Raw genomic sequence first — 23014 nt, forward strand, 5'->3', positions numbered from 1 at the left:
AGAAAGAGAGGGAATCTTTATCAACCCCATTATTTGATTTCCCTAGATCCATAAATGCTTCATCCAGATACTTCTGTTTCATTAAGTAATTCTCAGTTGAATTCTTCAGAGTAAAGACCCAATCCACACATTGTCTATCACTCCTGAAACCATACTATTCCTCACCAGTCACCACCTTCTCAACCACCTCTCTCGTACGGCTTAGCAGGTACACCCAACAGACTTGTACCTCTGTAATGCAAATGCTTACCTTTATCCATATTGCCTTTATACAGTGACACTGTATATGTGTTTTGCCAATCCTGAGACACCTCACTATGATCCAAACACATTGAAGATCCTATCTATCCAGTTATTAACACAGTCACTCCCTTTATTAAGCTCTTCATTGCAATACCATTCTCTCCAGCCTCTTTGCCTCATTTGATTGTATGCATTGCTTTCACCACCTCTCTATTCACCAAATCACCTGTCTCTCTCTTTGCATATTTTCCTATCCCAAACACCTCACATATCCTACCCTGTCATCAGACACATTCAGCAGTCCTTCAGAGTACTCATTCTGTCTCCTCTTCATCTCATATCTGCCTGTTATCACTTCCTCATTTGCCCCTTCGCTCATGTTTCCATTTGTTTTCTTTTTCTCACACTATGGACCTCCTTTCAAAACATTTTCTTATCCTCTCTGAACCTTGCTAGTAGTTGCTTACCCAACTCTAATTTGCTTAATTTGCTCTCTTTTTCAATCCATGCATCTTCCTTTTGACCTGCTGCTGCTTTCTTTTGTACATCTCCAAATCACTCACTCCATCCTTGTAAGCACTGCCCAGACACGTCTCTTATCACCTTCATCGGCAACTTAACCTCTTCATCCCACCATTCATTTTCCTTTCACATGTGCCCTTTGGCCACCTTCCACATGCTACATACTTCTCTCACATGTGTCAGCACTATTTCCCTGAATTCCTGCCACTACCCTGTCACCATTGACTTCCACCTTTTGCCATTCCACACTGAATCTCTCTAGTATATCTTCACACAAGCTTCTTTTCCAAGCTCAGTTACTTTCACAGCTCTCTTCTCAACAATATCACTTCTTTACTGAAAGTTCCCACTAAGTACTGATCAGACATCCCACCAACTGTTCTTTTCAGCACATTCACATCCAAGAGTCTCTCTGCTGTGCAAATCTCAGTTAATACATAATCCAGTAATGCCCATGTACCAGCTTTGCTACTAACTCACATGGCTCTCCTATGAAACAAGGTATTCCTATATTCCTAGTCTCCAGTCCTTTTTCAGTGATAACTCCACCAACTGTTCACCATATCCATTTATATCACTGAATACTGCGTGCCTCCCAATTACACCTTCAGTTGACACACTACCTATTTTTGTGTTCAAATCACTCATCACTAATACACAATCTCACATCTGAACTGCTGACACACTCACTCAGCCCCTTCTAAAACACTTGCATTTCTTCCTCAGTCTTCTCGTGGCAAGGTGCATGAGCACTGATTATCACCATAATCAGCTTTAGTTGTTACCCACATCACACAGGGATCACATCCTTTCACTCTTTCTCATCTTTTTTACTTTTCCAAAAGAAGGAGCAGAGATGCAAGGCAAGTGAAGATTTTTCCCTCTGAGACTCAGTCATCTGTTCTTAATTCTACCTTGTTAATGCTGGAAATGGCAAGTATGTTTGAAAAAAAAAATTATTTATAGTTACTCAAGGATCAATTTCTTTGAAGGAGTCTTGGTGTTACACAAGACTTTTCTAAAGGCTCCTGCAGCCCTAGGCTGCACTTGTTCCAGGAACATAGAAATGTCACCTCCTTTAAAGTGAGAAGTTCTTTGACAACATACTGCCATTGGTACAGCCTCACCAAAGGTAACTTTTCACTCTTGGGGTAATCTTAAGCAGATGTAATCTGATAACACCAACTATGTATACTTATATCTTTTATACATGTTTGCCATTTCCTACATGAATGAGGTAGCATCAAGGACAGATGACTGAGCCTTAAAGGAAAAAAATCCTTTCCTGATTCCTTGCTCTGTTCCTTATTTTGGAAAGTAATACAGAAGGGGAAGATTTCCAGTCCCCCAGTTCCTCCCCTTTTAGTCACCTTTTATAACATGGAGGGGATATGTGGGCAGTATTCTTTATCCCCTATCCCCAGGTAAACCATGGAAAGGTCAGTGGGGCCTGGATGTGGATAGGGAGCTGTGATTTTGGTGCTTACACATGACAGCTTGAGAATGGATGTGAGAGAATGTGGCCTTTCTTCGTTTGTTTCTGGCGCTATCTTGCTGATGCAAATAGCAGCGATCAAGTGTGAAAGGGAAAGTGAATATATATTCATGCTTTTGGTAGTTTTAAATGTATGTATTTATACATTATGGTGAGGTCCTTATGAGAAAACCTGTCAAATATTTAGTGTTTGATATGGTGATGTCTTGATGCTCTCTGTTTTTATATGTTGTATCTTTAAGTATTCCCTGTGTGTCGTAGAAGGCGACTAAAAGGGAAGGAAGCGGGTGGCTGGAAATCCTCCCCTCTCGTTTTTTTTTTTTTTTTTTTCTTATTTTCCAAAAGAAGGAACAGAGAAGGGGGCCAGGTGAGGATATTCCTTCAAAGGCCCAGTCCTCTGTTCTCAACGCTACCTCGCTAACGCGGGAAATAGCGAATAGTTTGAAAGAAAGAAAAGATCTTTAAGTCTGACCTCTTACCCTAGGAAGGATCAAATAAATGCATGCAGCTCTGGTAATGTATTGATTGCCTTTAGCTTAAGTGACAAAAATATGTAAGACATCACATTATTGATCCTTTCTGCCATTTATTGGAGCATTTTGATTCTAGTGAATTTATTTGTCCCATACTGTTAACATGACATATTGGATACTATATTCAGTAGATATCATATTAGATTTTTTCAACCTATTGATTTCTTAGAATCTGATTTATTGTGATTCAGTATGCCTAGCTCTTAAATTTTTGATAAAGTTGAAAACACAACTTATACTTATTAGAACTGGTCTTCAAGCTCATTATTAAGATTGTATAATAACTTTTTTAAGTCTGGCATTGCAGATATAATTTTATATGACTATTTTTCAGGTTAAGAATGGTATATTATAATGACTTTCAAATTCTTTCTCAAGAATGTAGAATAACTTTTATAGGTCTGGTATTACTGTTAAAATTCTGTATCTTGAATTATCAAGTTGAGTGTTATAATGACCTACTAGAAGTTGCTGATTTTTGGGAAGTTGAATCTTGAAAGTAGAAAGTAGCTTCATACTGCCTCAATAATCAAAAGTATATACATTTGTGATTTTGGATTAATGTTCAGTTTTAGGTGCTAGGAGCTAAGCAGAAATGTGATGAGTATTTTGTTCTTGCACATACAGAACTGTACCCCTGGGTTGCAATTAAGTTCTTTCTTATTTGTCTAGTAAGTGGAGAGGTAGTGTATACTTAATTTTAGCAGTTGGTTCTCGTTTATAGTTGTACTTGTGTATGAAATGGCAGTATAAGATAAAATTGAGTATTGAAGATAAAGTATTAGCATTTTCCAATTACAGTTACTGCAAACTTATTATAAGTGTCTCATAATTTCCAAAATTGAATATGTATGCCTCAAGATGAAACATATTCTAATCTACAGACTATTGAATCACACCATATTCAGCTACATATTCCCTGTCATTGTGATAGCCTCTAATGATCTTTTATTGCTGAATTTGATATTGTTGACTTTAATGAATATTCTCCAAAAAATTTATCATCTGAGCATGAAGCCTCTTATTCATTGTATCGTTTGATTTTCCAGTTTTTAGCAAAGCTCACACTCGTTCTTTTCACATTGAAGTAGTTTTCATGTTGCATACTTGCATGGCAGACTCTTTATAGATTATGTGTTGTACTTGCATGGCAAGTACAACACATAAACAAGTACTTTGTCATCCGTACTTGCATGGCAGACTCTTAGGGATCACTTTGTCATCCTCCTTCATTGTTCATCAGTCAGTCATTTTTACTTGTTAGGAGTCAGCTTGATTTAAATGATCATATCCTGAAGAGTTTAAATTAGTTAATCATGAAACTTCGCACAGTTATTTCCAAGCATTCAGTGAAATTAATAACACAAGATCCAAAACTCTAAATTGCATCTTACTTGAATTATGCCTCTTATAAAAAATGTAACCTGGAAGCTTAATGTTACTCTCAATTGGAAAAAGAACTCCTTTGGTCGTGGAACTTGATACAGGTGTTTTTGATATTTTCCAAGCAGTATTTCCACTCACTTTTATTTCTTTTCCAGTAACTGAACTGCATTGCATGGATAACCCTTCAGGTATTCTCAGATTTTGATTATAGATGACCTTGTGCTTATTGTGTCAAAGATTCTTTATGATTATGATGGACCAGATAAAAGTTGATGAACTCGCAGAATCATTAAACGTTAGTCATTTGAACACAAAGCTGTCATTATTATCATTTGATCTTCCAATTCAAAGTTGAAATTCATGATTTTTCTCATTTTATCAGATTTAAGATGTGTTAAGTTATTTATGTAAGGTGGCAGAACCAGCATAAAAGATCCTTTTCTGAATGTCACATGTGTTACTTTTAATTCTGATGGGTCCTTGAGTGTTCAAATTGGCAAATTGCTTGGTGTATTGAGATAATGCTGCATGGACAATACTTTGCCATGTGAAAAAGATATGTAGTATTTGATATTGGTAGAATTTTGATTTTTTTGTTAACAATGTGCCATTTATGAGCAGTGCATGTAGAATATGATTGTATTTTCCTTACTTTCACAATTGTGATTTCATATTACCTCAGAAATTACATCTGTGAAGCTGGACATATTTTCTTATTTGTGCATAATATAAATGTTAAATACCAAATGGTCATGTGAAAAGTTTGCTTGATTGAACATCTCTCTTCTTAGATGTTGAACAAAAAAGTATACCCATGCATGCATACATGCTTACACACATATATGTATGCACGCTTTCTCCTTTCTGTTCACACTGTATTGCCTTTTCTGCCTCATCAGAGGAGCATCAGAAAAACAAAAAACAGCATCATTTGCCCAATCCACCCTTTAACTGTTAAATTTAAGGTATGTAAACTAAACTAGACCCTACTATCCAGAGCCACATTACCTTATTAATGTCAGTGTTTCCCTGAACAGCATTAAATGAATCCTTTTTTTTTTTTCATACTTCACGATTAACTGCATTAGCAAGATAGTGCTAGGAACAGATGAAGAAAGGTGAACATGGTTGGGAAATGATGGAAGAGAAGAGCAAAATGTTTTCATTGAGTTTTTGGCTGTGGTTGAAAGATTGAGAAAGGCCATGCTAGATGCTAGATTTGTGAAAGGATTATTTAGAGACTTTATCCATTTTGTAGTTCTTTTGAGAGTAAGGATCAGGGGGAAGTGGAGGTATAGTGTAAAGGGGAATGGACAGATAAAAGTGTTAGCAAGCAAGAAGTTGAATCAGAAAGGATGAAAGGAGGGTGACTGAAAGTTTAGTTGGAAGTGCAATGAATGTAGGGATGCAGTCATGTGTGAATGAGGTATTTAGAATGTTTATAGAAAGACTTAAAGGTTGTAATTAGTAAGTGGATACAAGGTTGTGAGATATAGGAATAAAAAGGGAAATGCATGGTGGACAAAAGAGATTAAAAATGCTGTGGAAGAGAAGAAAAATGCGTATGTTAGATAACTCAAAAGGAATGTACTAGTGGAATTTCATCAAAGAAGAAGGGAAGAATATAAGATGTGTAAGCAGTGTTAAGAAGCTGATAGAGGAAGTAGGTGGATGTAAGAGTGGAAATGTTGACTTGAGAAGGAAGGAAGGGGAGTTCCTAAATCAAAAGGAGGAAGTGAATGAAAGGTGGAAAGAGTCCTTTGAAGAACTGATGAATGATGGATAAGATGAAGCAGCATTTGTCACAGTCATGGGTATGGAGGATGGAAGGAAGAGGATACAAGTGCAAGGGCTTATAGGAAAATGGGAGATAAAAAGGGCAAGAATGAGGTGGAAGGTAAGAAAGGCATCTGGAGTGGATGGGATTACGGCTAAAATGCTGAAGTTTGGAGGAGACAGTGTGATAGAGTGGATGCATCTGGTATGAAATGTAGCATGGAAACAGAACATTGTGCCTGAGAATTGGATGAGAGCTATTATTGTTCCTTTTTCGAAAGGAAAAGGTGCAAAGGATGTATGTAGCAGTTATAGGGGAATATGTCTTGAGGTGTATAGGTGTGTATATTTGCATGTGTGGATGTGTATGTATATACATGTGTATGTGGGTTGGTTGGGCCATTCTTTCGTCTGTATCCCTGCGCTACCTCGCTAATGTGGGAGACAGCGACAAAGCAAAATATGTGAATAAATAGAATGTCTTTTAAGTATACCAGGAAAAGTACATGCAAGAATGTTGATTGTTAGAGTGATGAAAGTGACTGAATGCAGTATAAATGAGAAGCAATGGGGTTTTAGGCAAAGGAGGGGATATGTGATCAAGATTTTGTGGTGAAGATGACTATGGAAAAGCATCTACCAAAAGGTACATGCGTTCACCCTGTCAATCAATACCTTCCCATACAATTTTCCAGGAATACTCAACAAACTCAAGCCTCTGTAGTTTGAACACTCACCTTTGTCCCCTTTGCCATTGTACACTGGCACTGTGCATTGATTCCACCAATCCTCAGGCACCTCACCATGATCCATACATACATTGAATATCCTTACCATCCAATCAACGACACAGTCACCCCTTTTCTCAATAAATTCCACTGCATACCATTGAAACCCACCACCTTGCTGGATTTCATCTTCCACAAAGCTTTCACTACCTCACCTCTCTTAACAAACCATCCTCCCTGACCCTCTCACTTCACACACCACCCCAACCAAAATACCCTACATCTGCCATGCTATCATCAAATACATTCAACAAACCTTCAAAATACGTACTCCACCTCCTTCTCACTTCATCAGTACTTGTTTTCACATCCCCCTTGCCCCCTTCACTGATGTTCCCATTTGTTCTCTTGTCTTATGCACGTTATTTACCTCTTTTCAAAACATCTTTTAATTCTCCGTAAAGTTTAATGATACTCTTTCACCCCAGCTCCCATTTGCCCTCTTTTCAACCCTCGCACCTTTTTCCTGGCCTCCTGCCGCTTTCTTTTATACATCTCCCAGTCATTTGCACTCCTTCCTTGTAAGTATTGTCCAAACTCCTCTCTTTTCTCTTTTACGAACAACTTTACTTTTTCATCCCACCACTCACAACCCTTTCTAATCTTCCACCTCCCATCTTTCTCATGCCACATGCATCTTTTGCACATGCCATTACTGCTTCTCTAAATACATCCCATTTCTCACCCACTCCCCTCACATCATTTGCTCTCACCTTTTGCCATTATGCACTCATTCTCTCCTGATAGTTCCTCATGCAAGTCTCCCTTCCAAGGATATTTACTCCCACCACTTTCTTCTTCCAGCATTTTCTCTTCTTTTTTAAAAACCTCCACAAATCTTCATCTTTGCCTCCACAAGATAGTGATCAGACATTCCACCAGCTGCCCTTCTCAGCACATTAACATCCAAAAGTCTCTCTTTTACACACCGATAAATTAACACATAAGTTGATAATGCCCTTTGGCCATCTCTCCTGCTCACATCTGTATAGTTTTGTTTATCTCTCTTTTTAAACCAGGTATTCCCAGTCACCAGTCTTTTTTCAGCACACAAATTCACAAACTTTTCACCATTTCCATTCACAATGTACACCAATTATACCTTCAACTGCCACATTACTCACCTTCGCATTTAAATCACTCATCAATAATACCTGCTTCAATGCAGCAAAGCTACCGACACACTCACTCAGCTGCTCCCAAAACACTTGGCTCTCACGATCTTTCTTCTCATGACCAGGAGCATATACACCAATAATCACCCATTCCTCTCCATCCACTTTCAGTTTTACCCACATCAGTCTAGAACTTTCTTTCTTACACTCCCACAGCTAATTCAGGAGTAATGCTACTCCTTCCTTAGATCTTGTCCTCTCACAACTCCTGACTTTACTCCCAAGACTTTTCCAAACCATTCTTCCCCTTTACCCTTGAGCTTTGTTTCACTCAGAGCCAGATATCCAGGTGTTATTTTATGTTGTGTATTTATTTTGCATTGCTGGCTCTTATACATAGCATGCCTATTAGTCTGTTTGTGTGTGCACTTTTTATACTATAGTAGGTTATGAAATAGTTTTTAATTGTCCTTTATCTCCCCTCCCTTTTGCAAGTGTATGAGCTGCAGTCAAGGGAGTTACATTAAAGGTTAGGACTAGAAAGGTATCACTATAGTAACACTTTAGTATAGATTAGCGATGCTTTTGAACTTCTCTACAGACTGTCAAGGGAACCATTTATTTGTGCACTTTAGAACCTTCAAGCCTCTCTTGGTGAGTACAGGATTTCTGGATTTACTTAGGATGTATACCTGAGCAAATGAATCGAAGATGGCCTCTATCATAGCTTCTTCAAAAAACTTATGTATAATTTTTTTCCTCCACTTCAGTACCACCTTCATCAGACAGTATAGTAATTTAAACATTGTGGATCTGCCCATGAGGCCTTGGGAATGAGTCCCTCAAAAGAAACACATTTGAGTGTGCCTTTAAGTCATTACTGAAGGTACTTATTTTTCACTTTTGGGTTAAGTCTTTTTCTGATTGTTTTCCTCAAAACCCTCCTCCTTCATATGTTATCATGCTCTTACCCTGCTCTGCCTCTCCTGCTCCCCTTTCTCTGTCTGTCTTTCTCTCAGAAACCTTTTTCATTACAACTGTGATTGGTGGATGGAAGGAGAATGTTGATGACTTCATCTCTCTGGCAGTCTTTGGCTGGCTGAAGGAGAGCCCAAATCAAGGAAAATGTCAGGAAGGCCAGTAGTTCGTCACTGGCAATGCTGAGGGTTGAAAGATTCTAACCCTGATTTTCTTGGAGAATGTCCTGAGAATCTCTCATCTTGCAGGAAATCGGGTCATAAAGAAATGGTTTTCCAGTTTTTAAAACCTAAATTTTTTGCAGTACAAAATATTTTGTGTATGGTAGATTGCTTTATCACATCAGTTGGTGCATACTTAAGTGCTTCTTATGGGTTTTACTGTAATTTTATCACTCAGCAAACATAATATTTTGGAGTATACACTACTTAAATTTTATTCCAACATAGTTTAAGTCCCAGAACTGTGCCTGATTACAACATGACTGTTAATGTTTTTGTGACATATTTATGATTGCTATAGATTTATTAACATTACTGTAGAAATTTTTATTTTTGGTATTCATTAGAATGAAACTACTGTACTTATATCACCTTTTGTTATATATGCAGCTATATCACAAGATGTTTCATTTTCTCATTGGATGCCTTTTTGTCCATGGCTGACTCTTTATGTGATGAAGATATATTTAGTATGAGGAACTCATTATTAGACATAGTTTGTGAAGCCTTCTTATGAATTAGTTTGAAGTACCTTTGTAACACTAACTTTTTTTGTGACCTCCTGTGATAAATAACTTCTCAAGGCTTCTCAGTACAAGTGCAATACAGTGTTGCCTTATTCCTCACTTGCCATGAAAATTTTTCAGCCTCATTGGGTGCCTTAGTGAATAACATTCTTTTGACTCTTTGAAAGAGTAGGCATTTTTATTATAGCTTATTTTGTAAATCAGCAACATCACTGTTGCATTGCCAGTAGCAGAACCAACATTTTAGTAACCCTACCTGAGGACATCACTGAAATGTAGTCTTGATAAGTGTTACCTCATTGGCCCATATTTTTCATATGCAGTTCTTTTGGAATCAAGTAACTTTTAGATGTTTCTTGAAGGTTTTCCATCATTATTTGTGGTTTGTGTCAACAGAGCAACTTTATTAAATGTTGTTCATATCAAGGAAAATATTGATATACTTTCATATTTATCATATCTATAGGTCTAACATTGAATGTGTAATTCAGATGAAATGGTATGATAATGCTTACCATTTGTTTCATGTACTATTCTTTATAGCCTGTGTTATTTATGTAAAGTGTTCTTTCCAGAGATGGGTTAGCCCTTGAGGGAATTTCTAGGATCCTTGGCTGTTAAAAACCTCATAACTTCTTGTCATTTTAGTACTAGTGGCATACTGGCTTTGCCTCCATCAGCCCACCAACCAATCAGCAACCTCAATTTAGCAATGATGTGATGTTCCCCAGGATGTGGTACTGACCTGCTTCATATTTCTCTGGATCCTAGATGTATGTGGCCTATGTCTTAGACTGTTCCTCCTTGATGGTTTAGATAGATGCCCAGTGTCAGGGATGGGGTTTCCATTCCTTGGAAGGTCATGTGAGTTTGACCTTCTTGATGGAACAAAAGTCCTTGCCCAACATAAGTTGCTATGGGATCCTTGAGTCTTTGTCTTCTAGAATATCCTTAATCATGGGATGTGGGATTGTTTTTCATGAACAACACTTTGGCAGTTTATTGAACAACTCTCCTTAAGATTGTTGCCTTTAGTTGAGCAATGCGTGTGTGGGCGTTTATGTGTATACGTGTGTATAAGGGTGGGCTGGGCCATTTTTAGTCTGTTTCCATATGCTACCTCACTGACGTGGAGACAGCGATTAGATTAAGTATAATGGATAATAAATAAATAAATAAATACTTTTTTCCCCTTAATGCCATATTTTTAAAACTCGTGTTGATAGCCTTTGATGTTGCAAGAAGAGTTCTTGAGATACATGTTTAGACAAAGTAACTTTCTCATTTTTTATGTTGGCATGTCTTGGGGTGAGTAACAGCAAACCCAAGGTATTTAGCAAAAAATAAATAACAGAGAGAAGAGACGGTGGAAGCCGTATGTAAGATGAAATGTGACAAGGCAGCTGGAGTGGATGGTATTGCAGTTGAATTTATTAAGAAAGGGTTGAGTGGCTGGTAAGGATTTTCAGTGTATGTATGAATCATGGTGAGGTGCTTCAGGATTGGTGGAATGCATGTTTAGTGCCATTGTTTAAAGGTAAGAGGGGGAAAAGGTGAATGTTCAAACTACATAGGCATAAAATTATTGAGTGTACCTGGTAAATTATGTGGGAGGATAGTGATTGAGAGGGTGAAGGCATGTACAGAGCATCATATTGGGGAGGGGCAGTGTGGTTTTAGAAGTGGTAATGTGTGGATCTGGTGTTTGCTTTAAAGAATGTGTGTGAGCAATACTTAGAGAGAAACAGATGGCATGTGGCATTTATGGATCTGCAGAGAGCATATTATATGGTTGAACCAATTGCCTTGTGAAAGGTCCTAAGAATATACGTTGTGGGAGGAAAGCTGCTAGAAGCAGAGAAGTTTTTATCAAGGGAGTAAGGCATATGTATTAGTAGGAAGACAGGAGAGTGGATAGTTCTAAGTGAAAGTTGGTCTGCAGCAGGGGTGTGTGATGTTGCCATGGTTGTTCAATTTCTTTTTGGATGGATTCAGCACTGGTGGAAGATTTGAGTGAGAAACTGTAGAAGTTGGTAACTGAGTTTGGAAGAGTGTGTGAAAGGAGGAAGTTGAGAGTAAATGTGAATTAAAGCAAGTTTATCCGGTCTAGCAGGGTTGAAGGACAGATTACTTGGGATTTGAGTTTGAATGATGAAAACTTGGTGGAAGTGAGGTGTTTTAGATATCTGGGAGTGGTTGTGGTAGCAAATGGAAGTGGAAGTGATTCATAAGGTGGGTGAGGGGGCAAAAGTTTTAAGAGCACTGAAGAATGTGCGGAAAAAGTGAATGTTATAGGGGGAGCAAAATAGGTATGTTTGAAGGTGTAGCAGTCCCAGCAATATTGTATGGATGCAAGGCATGGGCCATACATAAGGCTGTGTGGAGGAAAGTGGATGTGTTGGAAATGAAATACTCGAGGACAGTATGTGGTGTGAGGTGGTTTGATTGAGTAACAAAAGGATAAGAGAGATATGTGGTAATAAAACATGTGTGGTTGAGGTAACTGAAGAGGGTTTGCTGAAATGGTTTAAACATATGGAGAGAATGAGTGAGGAAGTATTCACAAATCTGATATATGTCTCAGAACTGGAAGGAACAAGAACTGGGAGACCAAATTGGACATTGGAAGGATGGAGTGAAAAAGATTTTGAGAGATCTGGGCCTGAACATGCAGGAAGATGAAAGGTGTGGAAGGGATAGAGTGGATTGGAACAATGTGTTATACTGGGGTCAACCTGCTGTCAGTGGACTAAACCAGGGCATGTGACACATCTAGCCTAAACTATAGAAAGTTCTGTGGGCCTGGTTGTGTTTAGGGAGCTATGATTTTAGTGCTTACATATGACAGCTAGAGAATAAATGTAAGCAGATGTGGCCTTTCTTCATCTGTTCCAGGCGCTACCTCACTAACGCAGTAAAAGGTGGTCAAATATGAAAAAACAAATGAACAGATTAGAGTAAGATAAAAGCCATTGATTTACTTCTGGAAGACTATAGATAGCTAGAGAACCTCATTCCTTATGTCCACCTATTTCTCCAAATGAATTGGTTGAGATCATCAAAGACAATTGAGAAGAACATATATTTGAATCAAAGATGCTCAAAACCTCTGTCAGTAAGGGACATCTCTTGTTGAACTAAGAGTCCAGTTTTGTTGGTGCAATGTGGTCTTTATGTAAAGTCTATGATTTTGGGAATGTAGCCTCCACCATGGCCTTTCTGAGGTACCCTTCCTTGGAAATCAGTAGTGGAGATCTTTACATTCTGCTGACATACAGTGACTTTTGATGTATATTGAGGATGTCTTCTATGACACTAGAGTTGCTGCCTTCAGGCAGACAGACCCTAGAGTGCCATAAGATGACTCTTTAAGGTACTTTTCTTCCATATTTTGATGTCATTTTAAGGAAGTTTACCTCCATCTTTTTCCATGTTGGTTTGCTGTTAAGGTTTGTGGGAGAAGCTAACTCAGGAGAGGGATGCAAGTTTTGAAGAATGAAAAACTGTTTCTCTCCATGATGGTGTCCCATGAGCATTTAACCAAGTTATTTCCTGCCCAACATTTTCTTCCCTTTTGAAAAAACTTTCTTTTAGCTGATGTTGACATCCATCAGATGGGTGTCTGTATTTTTAGAATTATAAGGCAAGTCAGTACCAACATTCAAGGGACAATGATGTCATTGATGGTGGAAGTTGCTAATTGATTGGTGGGCAAACCCTAGCCAAGTTCATAAGCTGTTAGCACTTTACAGGTGTTTAGTGAAGGGTCTTTTACCCCACCATAAGGAAGAGGGTTAAGAGGTTTCTATCCCCAAGGGATCCCAGAGATTCACTCAAGGCTCACAAGATACTGCCTTAGAATGAATCATTTTTTTTTTTACTCTAAAATTTACATTTCGTAGTATATAAAGCTTGATAAAACTTGATGTTTTCGGTTGCAAGTTCACCATCCTTATACAGGAGCTGTCAAATACATTTTTAAGGGTTAGTGAAAGATTCATATGACTAAGAGCCAAGTGAATTAGCTTAGTTGTTGTTTTAGATAGATACTGTTGTAATTTCACAAATTACAATTTTAGAAAATTGTATTAACTTGATCTCCCAGTTGTAGAGTATAGTGTGAAATGTGCCTTAATGTAGTTGCTTTTCATTTGTTTATTTCTGGTGCTGTAGGTTATTCATAGAAAGACAATATTTCATATAGGAAACACTGTTAGATTTTGTATTGCATTCAAATTTGGAGTTGTCTCTTATAAGAAATTGAATAAATATACTGTTTTACCCCTCTCTGCTTACCATGCAACATTATTATATTGGAATAAAGTTATACAGAAAAGAAGTAATGACATTTTATGTAAGGAAGGTGAAAATATAAGAGATAAGATGACATGAAAAGATGAAATAAGAATTTTTTTTTTGAAAGATGTGTTTGTTTGTAACATTTTGGTGTCAATAGTTTGGAAAATTCTTCAAGAAAGAAACAATGCCCATAATTCAATTGTTTCCAGTTTTAGGACTGGGTCCCATGTTGAATATAAGGTAAGATTATTTTCATCCCATAATGTGTGCAGAACATATTTGAATGTGAGACCTTCTTGAACTAGCCCTGGTACCTTTACATTGGAAATGTGGTACTGAAAAACAGTTCTGTAGAATCACTCAATACTGGAACCCATTTTATCGTAGGATTCAGTGTGATAAAAGGGAATTACATTTTGTGGACGATCAAGCTAATTTTCACCCAAAATGTATATAAAATGCCTAGAAACATACATTATGGTTCAGGTACATTATCAGTCTAAATGTTTGAAAAAGTAAAACATAGAATATTGTATTGAAGTACAACATTGTGCCATATGGCACTGATATGTAAGAGTTAGGGAAATGTTTTTGAATCTTGACTGACCCATCCCCAGACCCATTTTTATCACTTGTTCATGACATTTATAAGAGGCAAATTCATACTCAATGCACCAAATTACACAAAGTGATAAATGTACGTGTGATACATATGAATAATATAATGCATGAGAACATCATGAAAGTGAACAAGTATTCACCAAGAAGGCACAACTGGATGTAGTGGTGAATGGTTGTATGACTTCTACTTGGAGTGTGGTGGAAAGTGTAATCTTACTAAAATCAGCTGTTTATAATTACTTGTTTATACTATATGGGGAGGGGGTTTAACATGTTTGTTGTGTAAAGGGAAGGAGTTTAACTCTTATGGGGCTCCATCTCTTGAGCATTCTCTACTGTCATACAAGTATCTACATTTACCATATCACCTGTTAGCTTATTCCATTCATCCACCAACCTTATGTCATAAAAGTATTTCTTTACATCTTTTTCAACATTTCTTACTTAATTTCATGACTGTTTATCTATGTGACCAAGACAGATAAGTCTGAAATGGCACCACAAATAGGCTTTAAACTTGGTAGAATTGTTGGGTGTAACTGTAGATCAAAATTATGCTTTTTAGCACAAGTATTGTAAAAATCTTGAAATAATCTGAATACAGGTAAGTGCATCAGTTGTACACAAATCAGCTACAGAGTAGCATCCTTATTTGCCTTAGTCATACAAATATTAGTGCAAGATTAAAAAATAAAGTTGCAATAGCTTTTATTTTTAAGTTGGCTAGATAGAGAGGTAAAACTTGTAAGTAGTGCCAATTTTTCTTGCTTCTGTAAATTAGCTACTAATGTAAACACATACATGAAGTATGAAAGTTCTTATATGCACTCAAGTCATATCTATGATCAAGCTAGCATAAATCCTTTATCCATAATTTTTGATTAGTGTAGTCTCAGTTAGGAAGACAAAAATAGAAACTAAGTAGCTAAAAATAAGAATCAGAAAAATTCCTTGCATGTGATCAAGGCCAAGTGGGATCACTCCTTCATTTCCAGGTGTCACCAGATTTTGTTCAGTTTCAACATCTTCAGATCCCAAGACTTTCTCATTCATTTCTTCATTCTGTAATGAAAGTGTATGGTAATCAGCAGACATTCTGTATGATGCTTTTTTGTAATTTTGAATAACTTCTAGCTAAAGGAGATCATCTCCAAACTTTGTTATTGATGCATATCCCTAAAAATCATATCTATATGACATCTTTGGATAAGATGCGGAATCATATATTAGAGGGGATTTTAAATGAGAGCACTATGGTTTAGACTCCTGATGGTGGCATAGCACATCATACTACTATGGCCATGCATGTGACACAGCACAGTGAAAAGGTCAGAGGAATGTCTCTGAGTTTCTTTTCTCCTTTTGCCTGTCTAAAAACCCAAACCTTACATTCTTCACTGGAATCATGCCTGGGCCTAGCTCCACCTTAAGAAAGTCGACCAATGTAACTTTTCCAACTAGCACCCCATCTCTTTCACTTCTAATGTCTCCAAAGTGTTTGATATTCTCCTGAACTTTAATTTCCTTAAGTGCTTACACTCTCATTTCTCTACTTGAGAACATTCAGTCCAATGGTGGTCTCTCCTGTGTTGCCCATCTCTGGTCCTACTCTCTTTGGGATTTTAGTAAATCTTCTATCATGGCTCTTAGTATCTGAGAGGGTGTAGCACAATTTGTTGCTTACAAACTTTCTTCCATACCATCCTTAAAGGTGATTTAGTTTTGTTAGAATTGTTTGGATACAATAGTTTTAAAATTAGGTCCATTCTTGTTTTAAAGAATGTTCTTAAAGCTTCCTTGTGAATTATGCAAGGAGAATTTGCCTGCTAAGTTTACTAATCCTTTAAGATTGTCAACTTTTTACAAGTACTAGCTGTAATGTGGTGTCGAGATAAGGAGTGGATTGAAATGGCACACCTTTATGGTGTTCAACATTGTAGTTATTGGATATGAAAAGAGAATAGTGTAATCTAAGATTTAAGAAAGTTGGTCAAAGAAAAAAGTTTAAAGGAAGCACATCTTCCTGAAAATAGTGATACAAGAATAGCAAAAGTTGATGAATTTAAAGATCTGAGGAGTAAAGAAGAAAAGTTGGTACATATGAGAAAAAGGAAAACAGATGATCACAGAAATATAATGATGGTGAGCTTAAGGTAAACTAACAAGGTATTTTGGGAGGAAGTAGATAAAGTAAAAAGGTTTGTGTGTAGAGTGGGAGTGTATTAGACAGGTTTGGGACACAGCTTGTGACAAAAGATGTAGTAAGGAAGATTATGGATACAGTACTTTTTAATGGAGGTGATTGAGGAAAGTGGATTGAGTGATGTGGTTGTTTGCCTGATAGGATTAAAGTCAGAAGAAAATGGAATAGATATAAAGGAAAAAAGAGACAGAAGCACAATAATTACAATGGAGTAAGTGAGAATAACAATAATGCACCTGAAGAATGGGAAAAGATAGGGGTATAGATGAGATGGTTAACAATAAATGTAAAACTGTTATTAAATTGACTTGGAACATGTACAGGATTGCCTGGTACTGTGGTCATGTGCTCAGTGATTAGGTGGAGGTGGTCATGTGCCTGAAAATTAGATGAAAGTTGGATTCATGACCTCACTGTATGTCTTTAAGAGATTTTCATTCTATACATCCTCAAATCTTCATTAGTTAATCTATGAGCTTTTGTAATTCCAATTATACTTCATACCTAATCCATCTTCACTACTCTTACATGAAGTATGATAAAGTACATGATAAAACTATTGAGATAGTCAAGAATGTATGGAGAGAGTGGGTAAGCAGAGCATGCCTTTAACTGTGGTTTGAGTCAGACGAATACATTTGGCAAACATGAAGACCAATATAAATGTGAAAGGACAGTTAGATTGTTCACGTGTTTGAGGAATGTACTGATGGAGGAATCTGCAAAAATGTACCAAGATTTTAGTGCTGTATATGGAAGATGTTTTTGATGATCCACCCTGTTGTCTAGTATTGAAATTCTGTAGGGTTTTGAAAACTTCATTATAATTTAGATAACTGAATTGTGGATCAACTAGTTTTTTTCCTGTCAAAGGTGTGGATACTGACCTGTATGGAGAGATTAATAGACTCCAAAAACCAATGATCCACGAGGCCACCTTCTACCACCCAGCTGATCACACGGTCAAATATACTCTTGAGAGGTGAGTGTCTCTGGAGGCCTAGGGTAATGCTGTGTGATGCAAAACATTCCTGTAGGAAAGTATTAGTACCAGCTTAACACTTAAGCTATATATGAAAAAAATTTGATTGATTTTGTATGTAATTCCAAGCCAAGCTACCCTCAAGTATATGCAACAAAATTTTGCCAAAAAGGCAGGACTTGTGTGTAACACTCACTACACATCTTATTCAGCGACTAATGATTCTTGTCATAACCATGCACATTCCATAGTTATCAATCTTGGGTTTGTCTGGGACTGACCTATACCAAATATCAATTTTTCTTTTACGTGTTTCTGTAATTTTTCGATGCATGTCTCTTACATTTCCTTATACAGTATGACAGTTACTAATCTTTAAAAAAAAATTTGCTGGTTTGCTGAGATATCATATGTTTTAGCTTGATATCTTTCTTGTATATTCCCAGGTATTATTACAGACTCCAGTTCTGTATCATCCTCATTGAGATGCTCTTAGATCCAGTAAATTATTTTTGATGCCCCTGATTTGTTACTAAGCATTGGTTATATCATTTATCTTTCCTTTCTTCTCTCTGATCTATAGAGTAGCTTCTTATGTATCATGTAAACATTAAACATTTTCATCATTAGCTTTCTCTCTCCAATTGTAAGTTCTTATCAAAACACTCATTATTTAGCTTGATAGTATTGATCTTATTAATGGGCTCCTTGAATTTAACTTGCTTGTTTATGGTAACTTTGATGTTTTCCTCCCTTTCTATATCCTTCCCTGTTAGGCTTTTGTATGGAGTTGCTGATGTATTGCTGATATTTCATGACTTATTTGCTCAAATTTTCTTCATTAAATTCAATCAGATTGTCTTCTCCCCTTTTGTAATTCATATTCAAGCTTCTTAGTTAGTCTTCTATCATTTTTACTCATTCTCATATCAACAAAACCTGTGACTGTACTTTCTTTCACTTTTCTGTCAGTGTCAGAAATAATTATTACAAATCACACTGAAGATAATACCATGACTTATGGTACTCCTGATGGAACATCCTTTTCTTCACAGTGCCATTAGCAACCACTTTGTATTTTTGGGTAGATAAGAACCCTGATTAATTTTTGTGATCTACCTTATGTCATAAAACTAAAGATTACTGTGTTTAATGTGTTAGCAAAATCTTGGTAAACAGGGTCCATTCTCTTTCCTTGCAATAAACCTTTACATATGTCATTGTAGTGTACTAAGGAGATGAGTTTGTTTACTTTTATATGGTATAAGTCCATACTGGCTTTCATATATGTAATTATTGTTAAGCATTCCAGTATATGCTTTTTACATTACTCTCATAAACTATAATTGTCTGTGATGTGAGGCTAAGTGGTTAATACTGCTATAGCACCAACTTAGATCCTTCTCTGTGTATTAGTGTCTTATATGCAGTTTTCTTTTCTCTGTGGTCTTTTCCATTAGCATGGGATATATTCTCAATGAATACTGGGTCAAGATATGCCATTTCTCAGTATTTCCAGTGAGGAAATGCTGGCCTTCACTCGCCCTTCACTAACCACATTCAGGTGTGATCATGGTGGATCACTGCTTTTGGGCATGGTCTCAGCCAGTCAGCAACCACTGTTGGGATAATGTCATTGACTTACTCACTTCTGACCTACAGCAAGACTGGCTTTGACCTTTCTGTGGATTAGTATTCTTTTCCTTTATTTTCTAATGGTATACTATGTGTGTCTTGGTCTGTATTTTAGGGTGCTATACTGTCTGCCCTTATTCATTCCCGTCACCACCCCGCCACACATGAAATAACAACCCCTTCCCCCCCGCATGCGTGCGAGGCAACGCCAGGAAAAGATAACAAAGGCCACATTTGTTCACACTCAGTCTCTAGCTGTCATGTATAGTGCACTGAAACCACAGCTCCCTTTCCACATCCAGGCCCCACAAAACTTTCCATGGTTTACCCCAGACGCTTCACATGCCCTGGTTCAATCCACTGACAGCACGTCACCCCGGTATACTACATCGTTCCAATTCACTCTATTCCTTGCACACCTTTCACCCTCCAGCATGTTCAGGCCCTGATTGCTCAAAATCTTTTTCACTCCATCTTTCCACCTCCAATTTGGTCTCCCACTTCTCGTTACCTCCACCTGTGACACATATATATCCTCTTTGTCAATCTTTCCTCACTCATTCTCTCCATGTGACCAAACCATTTCAAAACACCCTCTTCTGCTCTCTCAACCACACTCTTACCACACATCTCTCTTACCCTTTCATTACTTACTTGATCAAACCACCTCACACCACATATTGTCCTAAGACATTTCATTTCCATCACATCCACCTTCCTCCGTACAGCATCCACCTTCCTCCATACAGTCCTATCTATAGCCCATGCCTGGCAACTATACAATTGTTGGAACTACTATTCCTTCAAACATACTCATTTTTGCTCTCCGAGATAACATTTTCTCCTTCCACACATCCTTCATCACTCCCAGAACCTTTCCCCCCCTCACCCACCATGTATATGTATAATCCAAAGGGATAGGAGAGAACAAATTCTACCCTCATATTCCTTGTGTATCATAGAAGATGGCTAAGAGGGGAAGAAGCAGCAGGTTAGAAACCTCCCTCTTATTGTATTTCAGTTTCTGTAAGTTGAAACAAAAGGAGCCAAGCAAGGAGCACTCATTTCCCTTGAAGGCTCAGGATGGGATGTCTGATTGTAACCAAGAAGAGAAGAAAGGAGTGATAGGTAGTATGTTTGAAAAAAGGAACTTGGCTTTTCTGGCTCACAGTAAAACTAAACTGAAGGGTAACGGAAAAGAATGGGTTGAAAATACCTCGGGGGGGGATAAAGTCAGGGATTGGTGTGAGGGTGAAAGCTAAGGAAGAGGTAGCACTACTGCTGAAGCTAGAGCTGTGGAAATATGTGAAAGAGTGTGAGGAAGTTAGCTCCAGAATGATGTGGGTAAAACAGAAGGTAGATTACAAGAGCTGGGTGATTATTGATGCTTATGCATCTGGCCTAGAGGAGGACAATAAAGAGAAGTGAGTGTTTTAAGAACAGCTGACTGTGTGTGTTAGTAGTTGTGATGCAAGAAATCAGGTTTAGGTTAGGGGTGATGTAGATACAAAGCTAAGTAATGTGGCAGTCGAGGGTGTAATTAGGGTGTAGGGGTACCCAGTGAGTAAGAAGGGTGAACAGTTTTTGAAGGTGTGTACTTTAAAAAAAAGGACTGGTGATCAGGAATACCTGGTTTAAAAAGAGGGACAAGTATATGTGTTTGAGTAAGAAAGATGGTCATCAGGCATTATTAGACTACATGCTGATTAATAGGCATCCAAAAGAGATACTTTTTGATATGAATGTGCTAAGAAGGGCAGTGGTGGGATGTCTGATCAGTATCTGGTGGAGGCAGTGGTGAAGATTTGTATAGGTTTTTAGAGTAGAAGAAATGATATGAGTGAGAATAGGATGGCAAAAGTGAGTAAGTTTGAAAAGGAGACCTGTGTGAAGAAATACCAGAAGATTGAGTATAGAATGGCAAAAGGTGAGCGTAATTGAAGCCAGGGGAGTGGGTGAGGATTGGGAGGTATCTAAGGAAGCGATGTTGGCATGTGCAAGAGAAGTGTCTGGCATGTAGAAGGTAGGCAGGTGAGAAAGGGTGGTTGGTGGTGGGTTGACAAAGTAAAGTTGCTAGTGAAAGGGAAAAGAGAGGTGTATGGGTGGTACTTTCAGGAAAGGAGTGTAAATGATTGAGAGACAGAGATATACAAAAGTAAGCAAGGCTGAAAAAGAGAGCAAATGCTCCATACAAATTTAATGCATTCCACAACAATATTGTGTCATCTATATAATATACTCTAAGTTAAAAAAAGCTGCTTTTGCTTCATATTCTTTTAGAGTGCTTTATGAAGAAATATGTTCTTCATAAGGAATTGGTTCACGTAAACTATATCCTTCCAAAATTTCTTCGTAACTGTTTGTGATTTCCATTTTTGATAATACTGATATGTCCTAAATGTTTTTCATACTTTGCCTCCCATTGCATAATCTTGCCATTATATACTCTCTTGAAACAATTCTTCTTTACAAGGATACCATCATTACGTCCATTGTTCAATCAAAGCAGCTATCATTTTGACTGCAATATTCTTGGTTAATCCATCATTCCTCATAAGTGATTTATTCTTACCTTTAGAATTCTCATACTGGCATGACCCCTGGTGGATGTATAGCGTTTTTGTATTACATACTGCTGATACTTGCGACCTTGGATGCTAACACCTTTGCCATTCATGATAAGCTTGTCAACCTCATCAACATCAAAAGAGGCTACATAGTGATCAGCTAGGCCCTGCAAAAGACTTCAGTTAGAATGGTACTGATTTTCATTTAGTTTGTAGTTTAAAAGACAAACTGACCTTAGGCAACTTTTTCACCAAAGGTCAAAATATAGATATATCTATTTGTAATGGACACTGATTCATTCATCATTATCTATGGTATTAATATGTAAAACATCATTCACTAACAGATGAGCAGAGTAACTTTTGGAAAGTCTTTTCCAAGCATATTAATGCACTTCTCACTTCATGATTTAATTTTCCTCCACTGGGACTAAAACAATGAGAGACAACTTGGATTCTGAAGGGGATCTTACACAGCAGACTCCTTAGACTTGTGTAGAGAACAAGCAACATATTATAAATGAGAGGTTGGACTGCTAGAAGGCCTTTAGAGCTGTTCCCAAATAAGATTGATGAAATTGGTTACCCTGGCTGGTGTTGCAGGAAGACTAGTTGCATGAAATGAAACTAAAGTACCAAACGAGGAGAGAGGAGATAATGTCAAGAGTGTCTTTTCATGCTGAGTAGGATAAGTGGGACCCCACAGAGTTCAGTGGTGGAACTACTACCATTTTCGGTCATGAAAATTATTTGCCATAAAAAAGTTGATTATACCAGAATCTCTTTGTTGAAAATGCTATCTTGCAAAGCAATAGAAGATGATAGGCTGCAGAGATATCCTGTTAAAATACTGCAGTGGTAAAAAAAAATAACAAAGACTGGAAAGTGTGAGAACAGGCCAAACTATGACACGAATAGAAGCACTGTTGTTCTAGCTGTGAAAACAAAGCTTACTAGAGATAAAATCTCACTTGTTCTGTCCATAGGGATGTATGGTACAAAGGTGGGAAAGAAAGACAACAGAGGACAAGGATTGGTGCTCTTAATCAAAAATATTTGTAAATTTCAGGAAATGCTGAAAGATGGCCCATTCCTACAATATATAATGAGAAGGATATTACAG

The 23014-nt window shown here is 37.5% G+C and overlaps 1 protein-coding gene across 2 annotated transcripts in view; it reads left to right on the forward strand.

Annotated features, from left to right (window-relative positions):
* LOC139746293 (RAB6-interacting golgin-like) overlaps positions 1–18820 on the forward strand; it is a 90475-nt gene extending 71655 nt beyond the window's left edge. The window contains exon 8 of one of the 2 annotated variants that reach the window (XM_071657382.1): positions 17581–18820. In XM_071657382.1, coding sequence (XP_071513483.1) covers positions 17581–17693 — 113 coding nt within the window. In that variant the 3' untranslated portion in view covers positions 17694–18820. The remainder of the gene's footprint in view (positions 1–17580) is intronic. The other variant, XM_071657381.1, reaches the window with a different exon arrangement.
* Positions 18821–23014: the final 4194 nt, after the last annotated feature.

This window comes from Panulirus ornatus, chromosome 64, assembly GCF_036320965.1.
Source record: "Panulirus ornatus isolate Po-2019 chromosome 64, ASM3632096v1, whole genome shotgun sequence".
Lineage (NCBI taxonomy): Eukaryota > Metazoa > Arthropoda > Malacostraca > Decapoda > Palinuridae > Panulirus > Panulirus ornatus.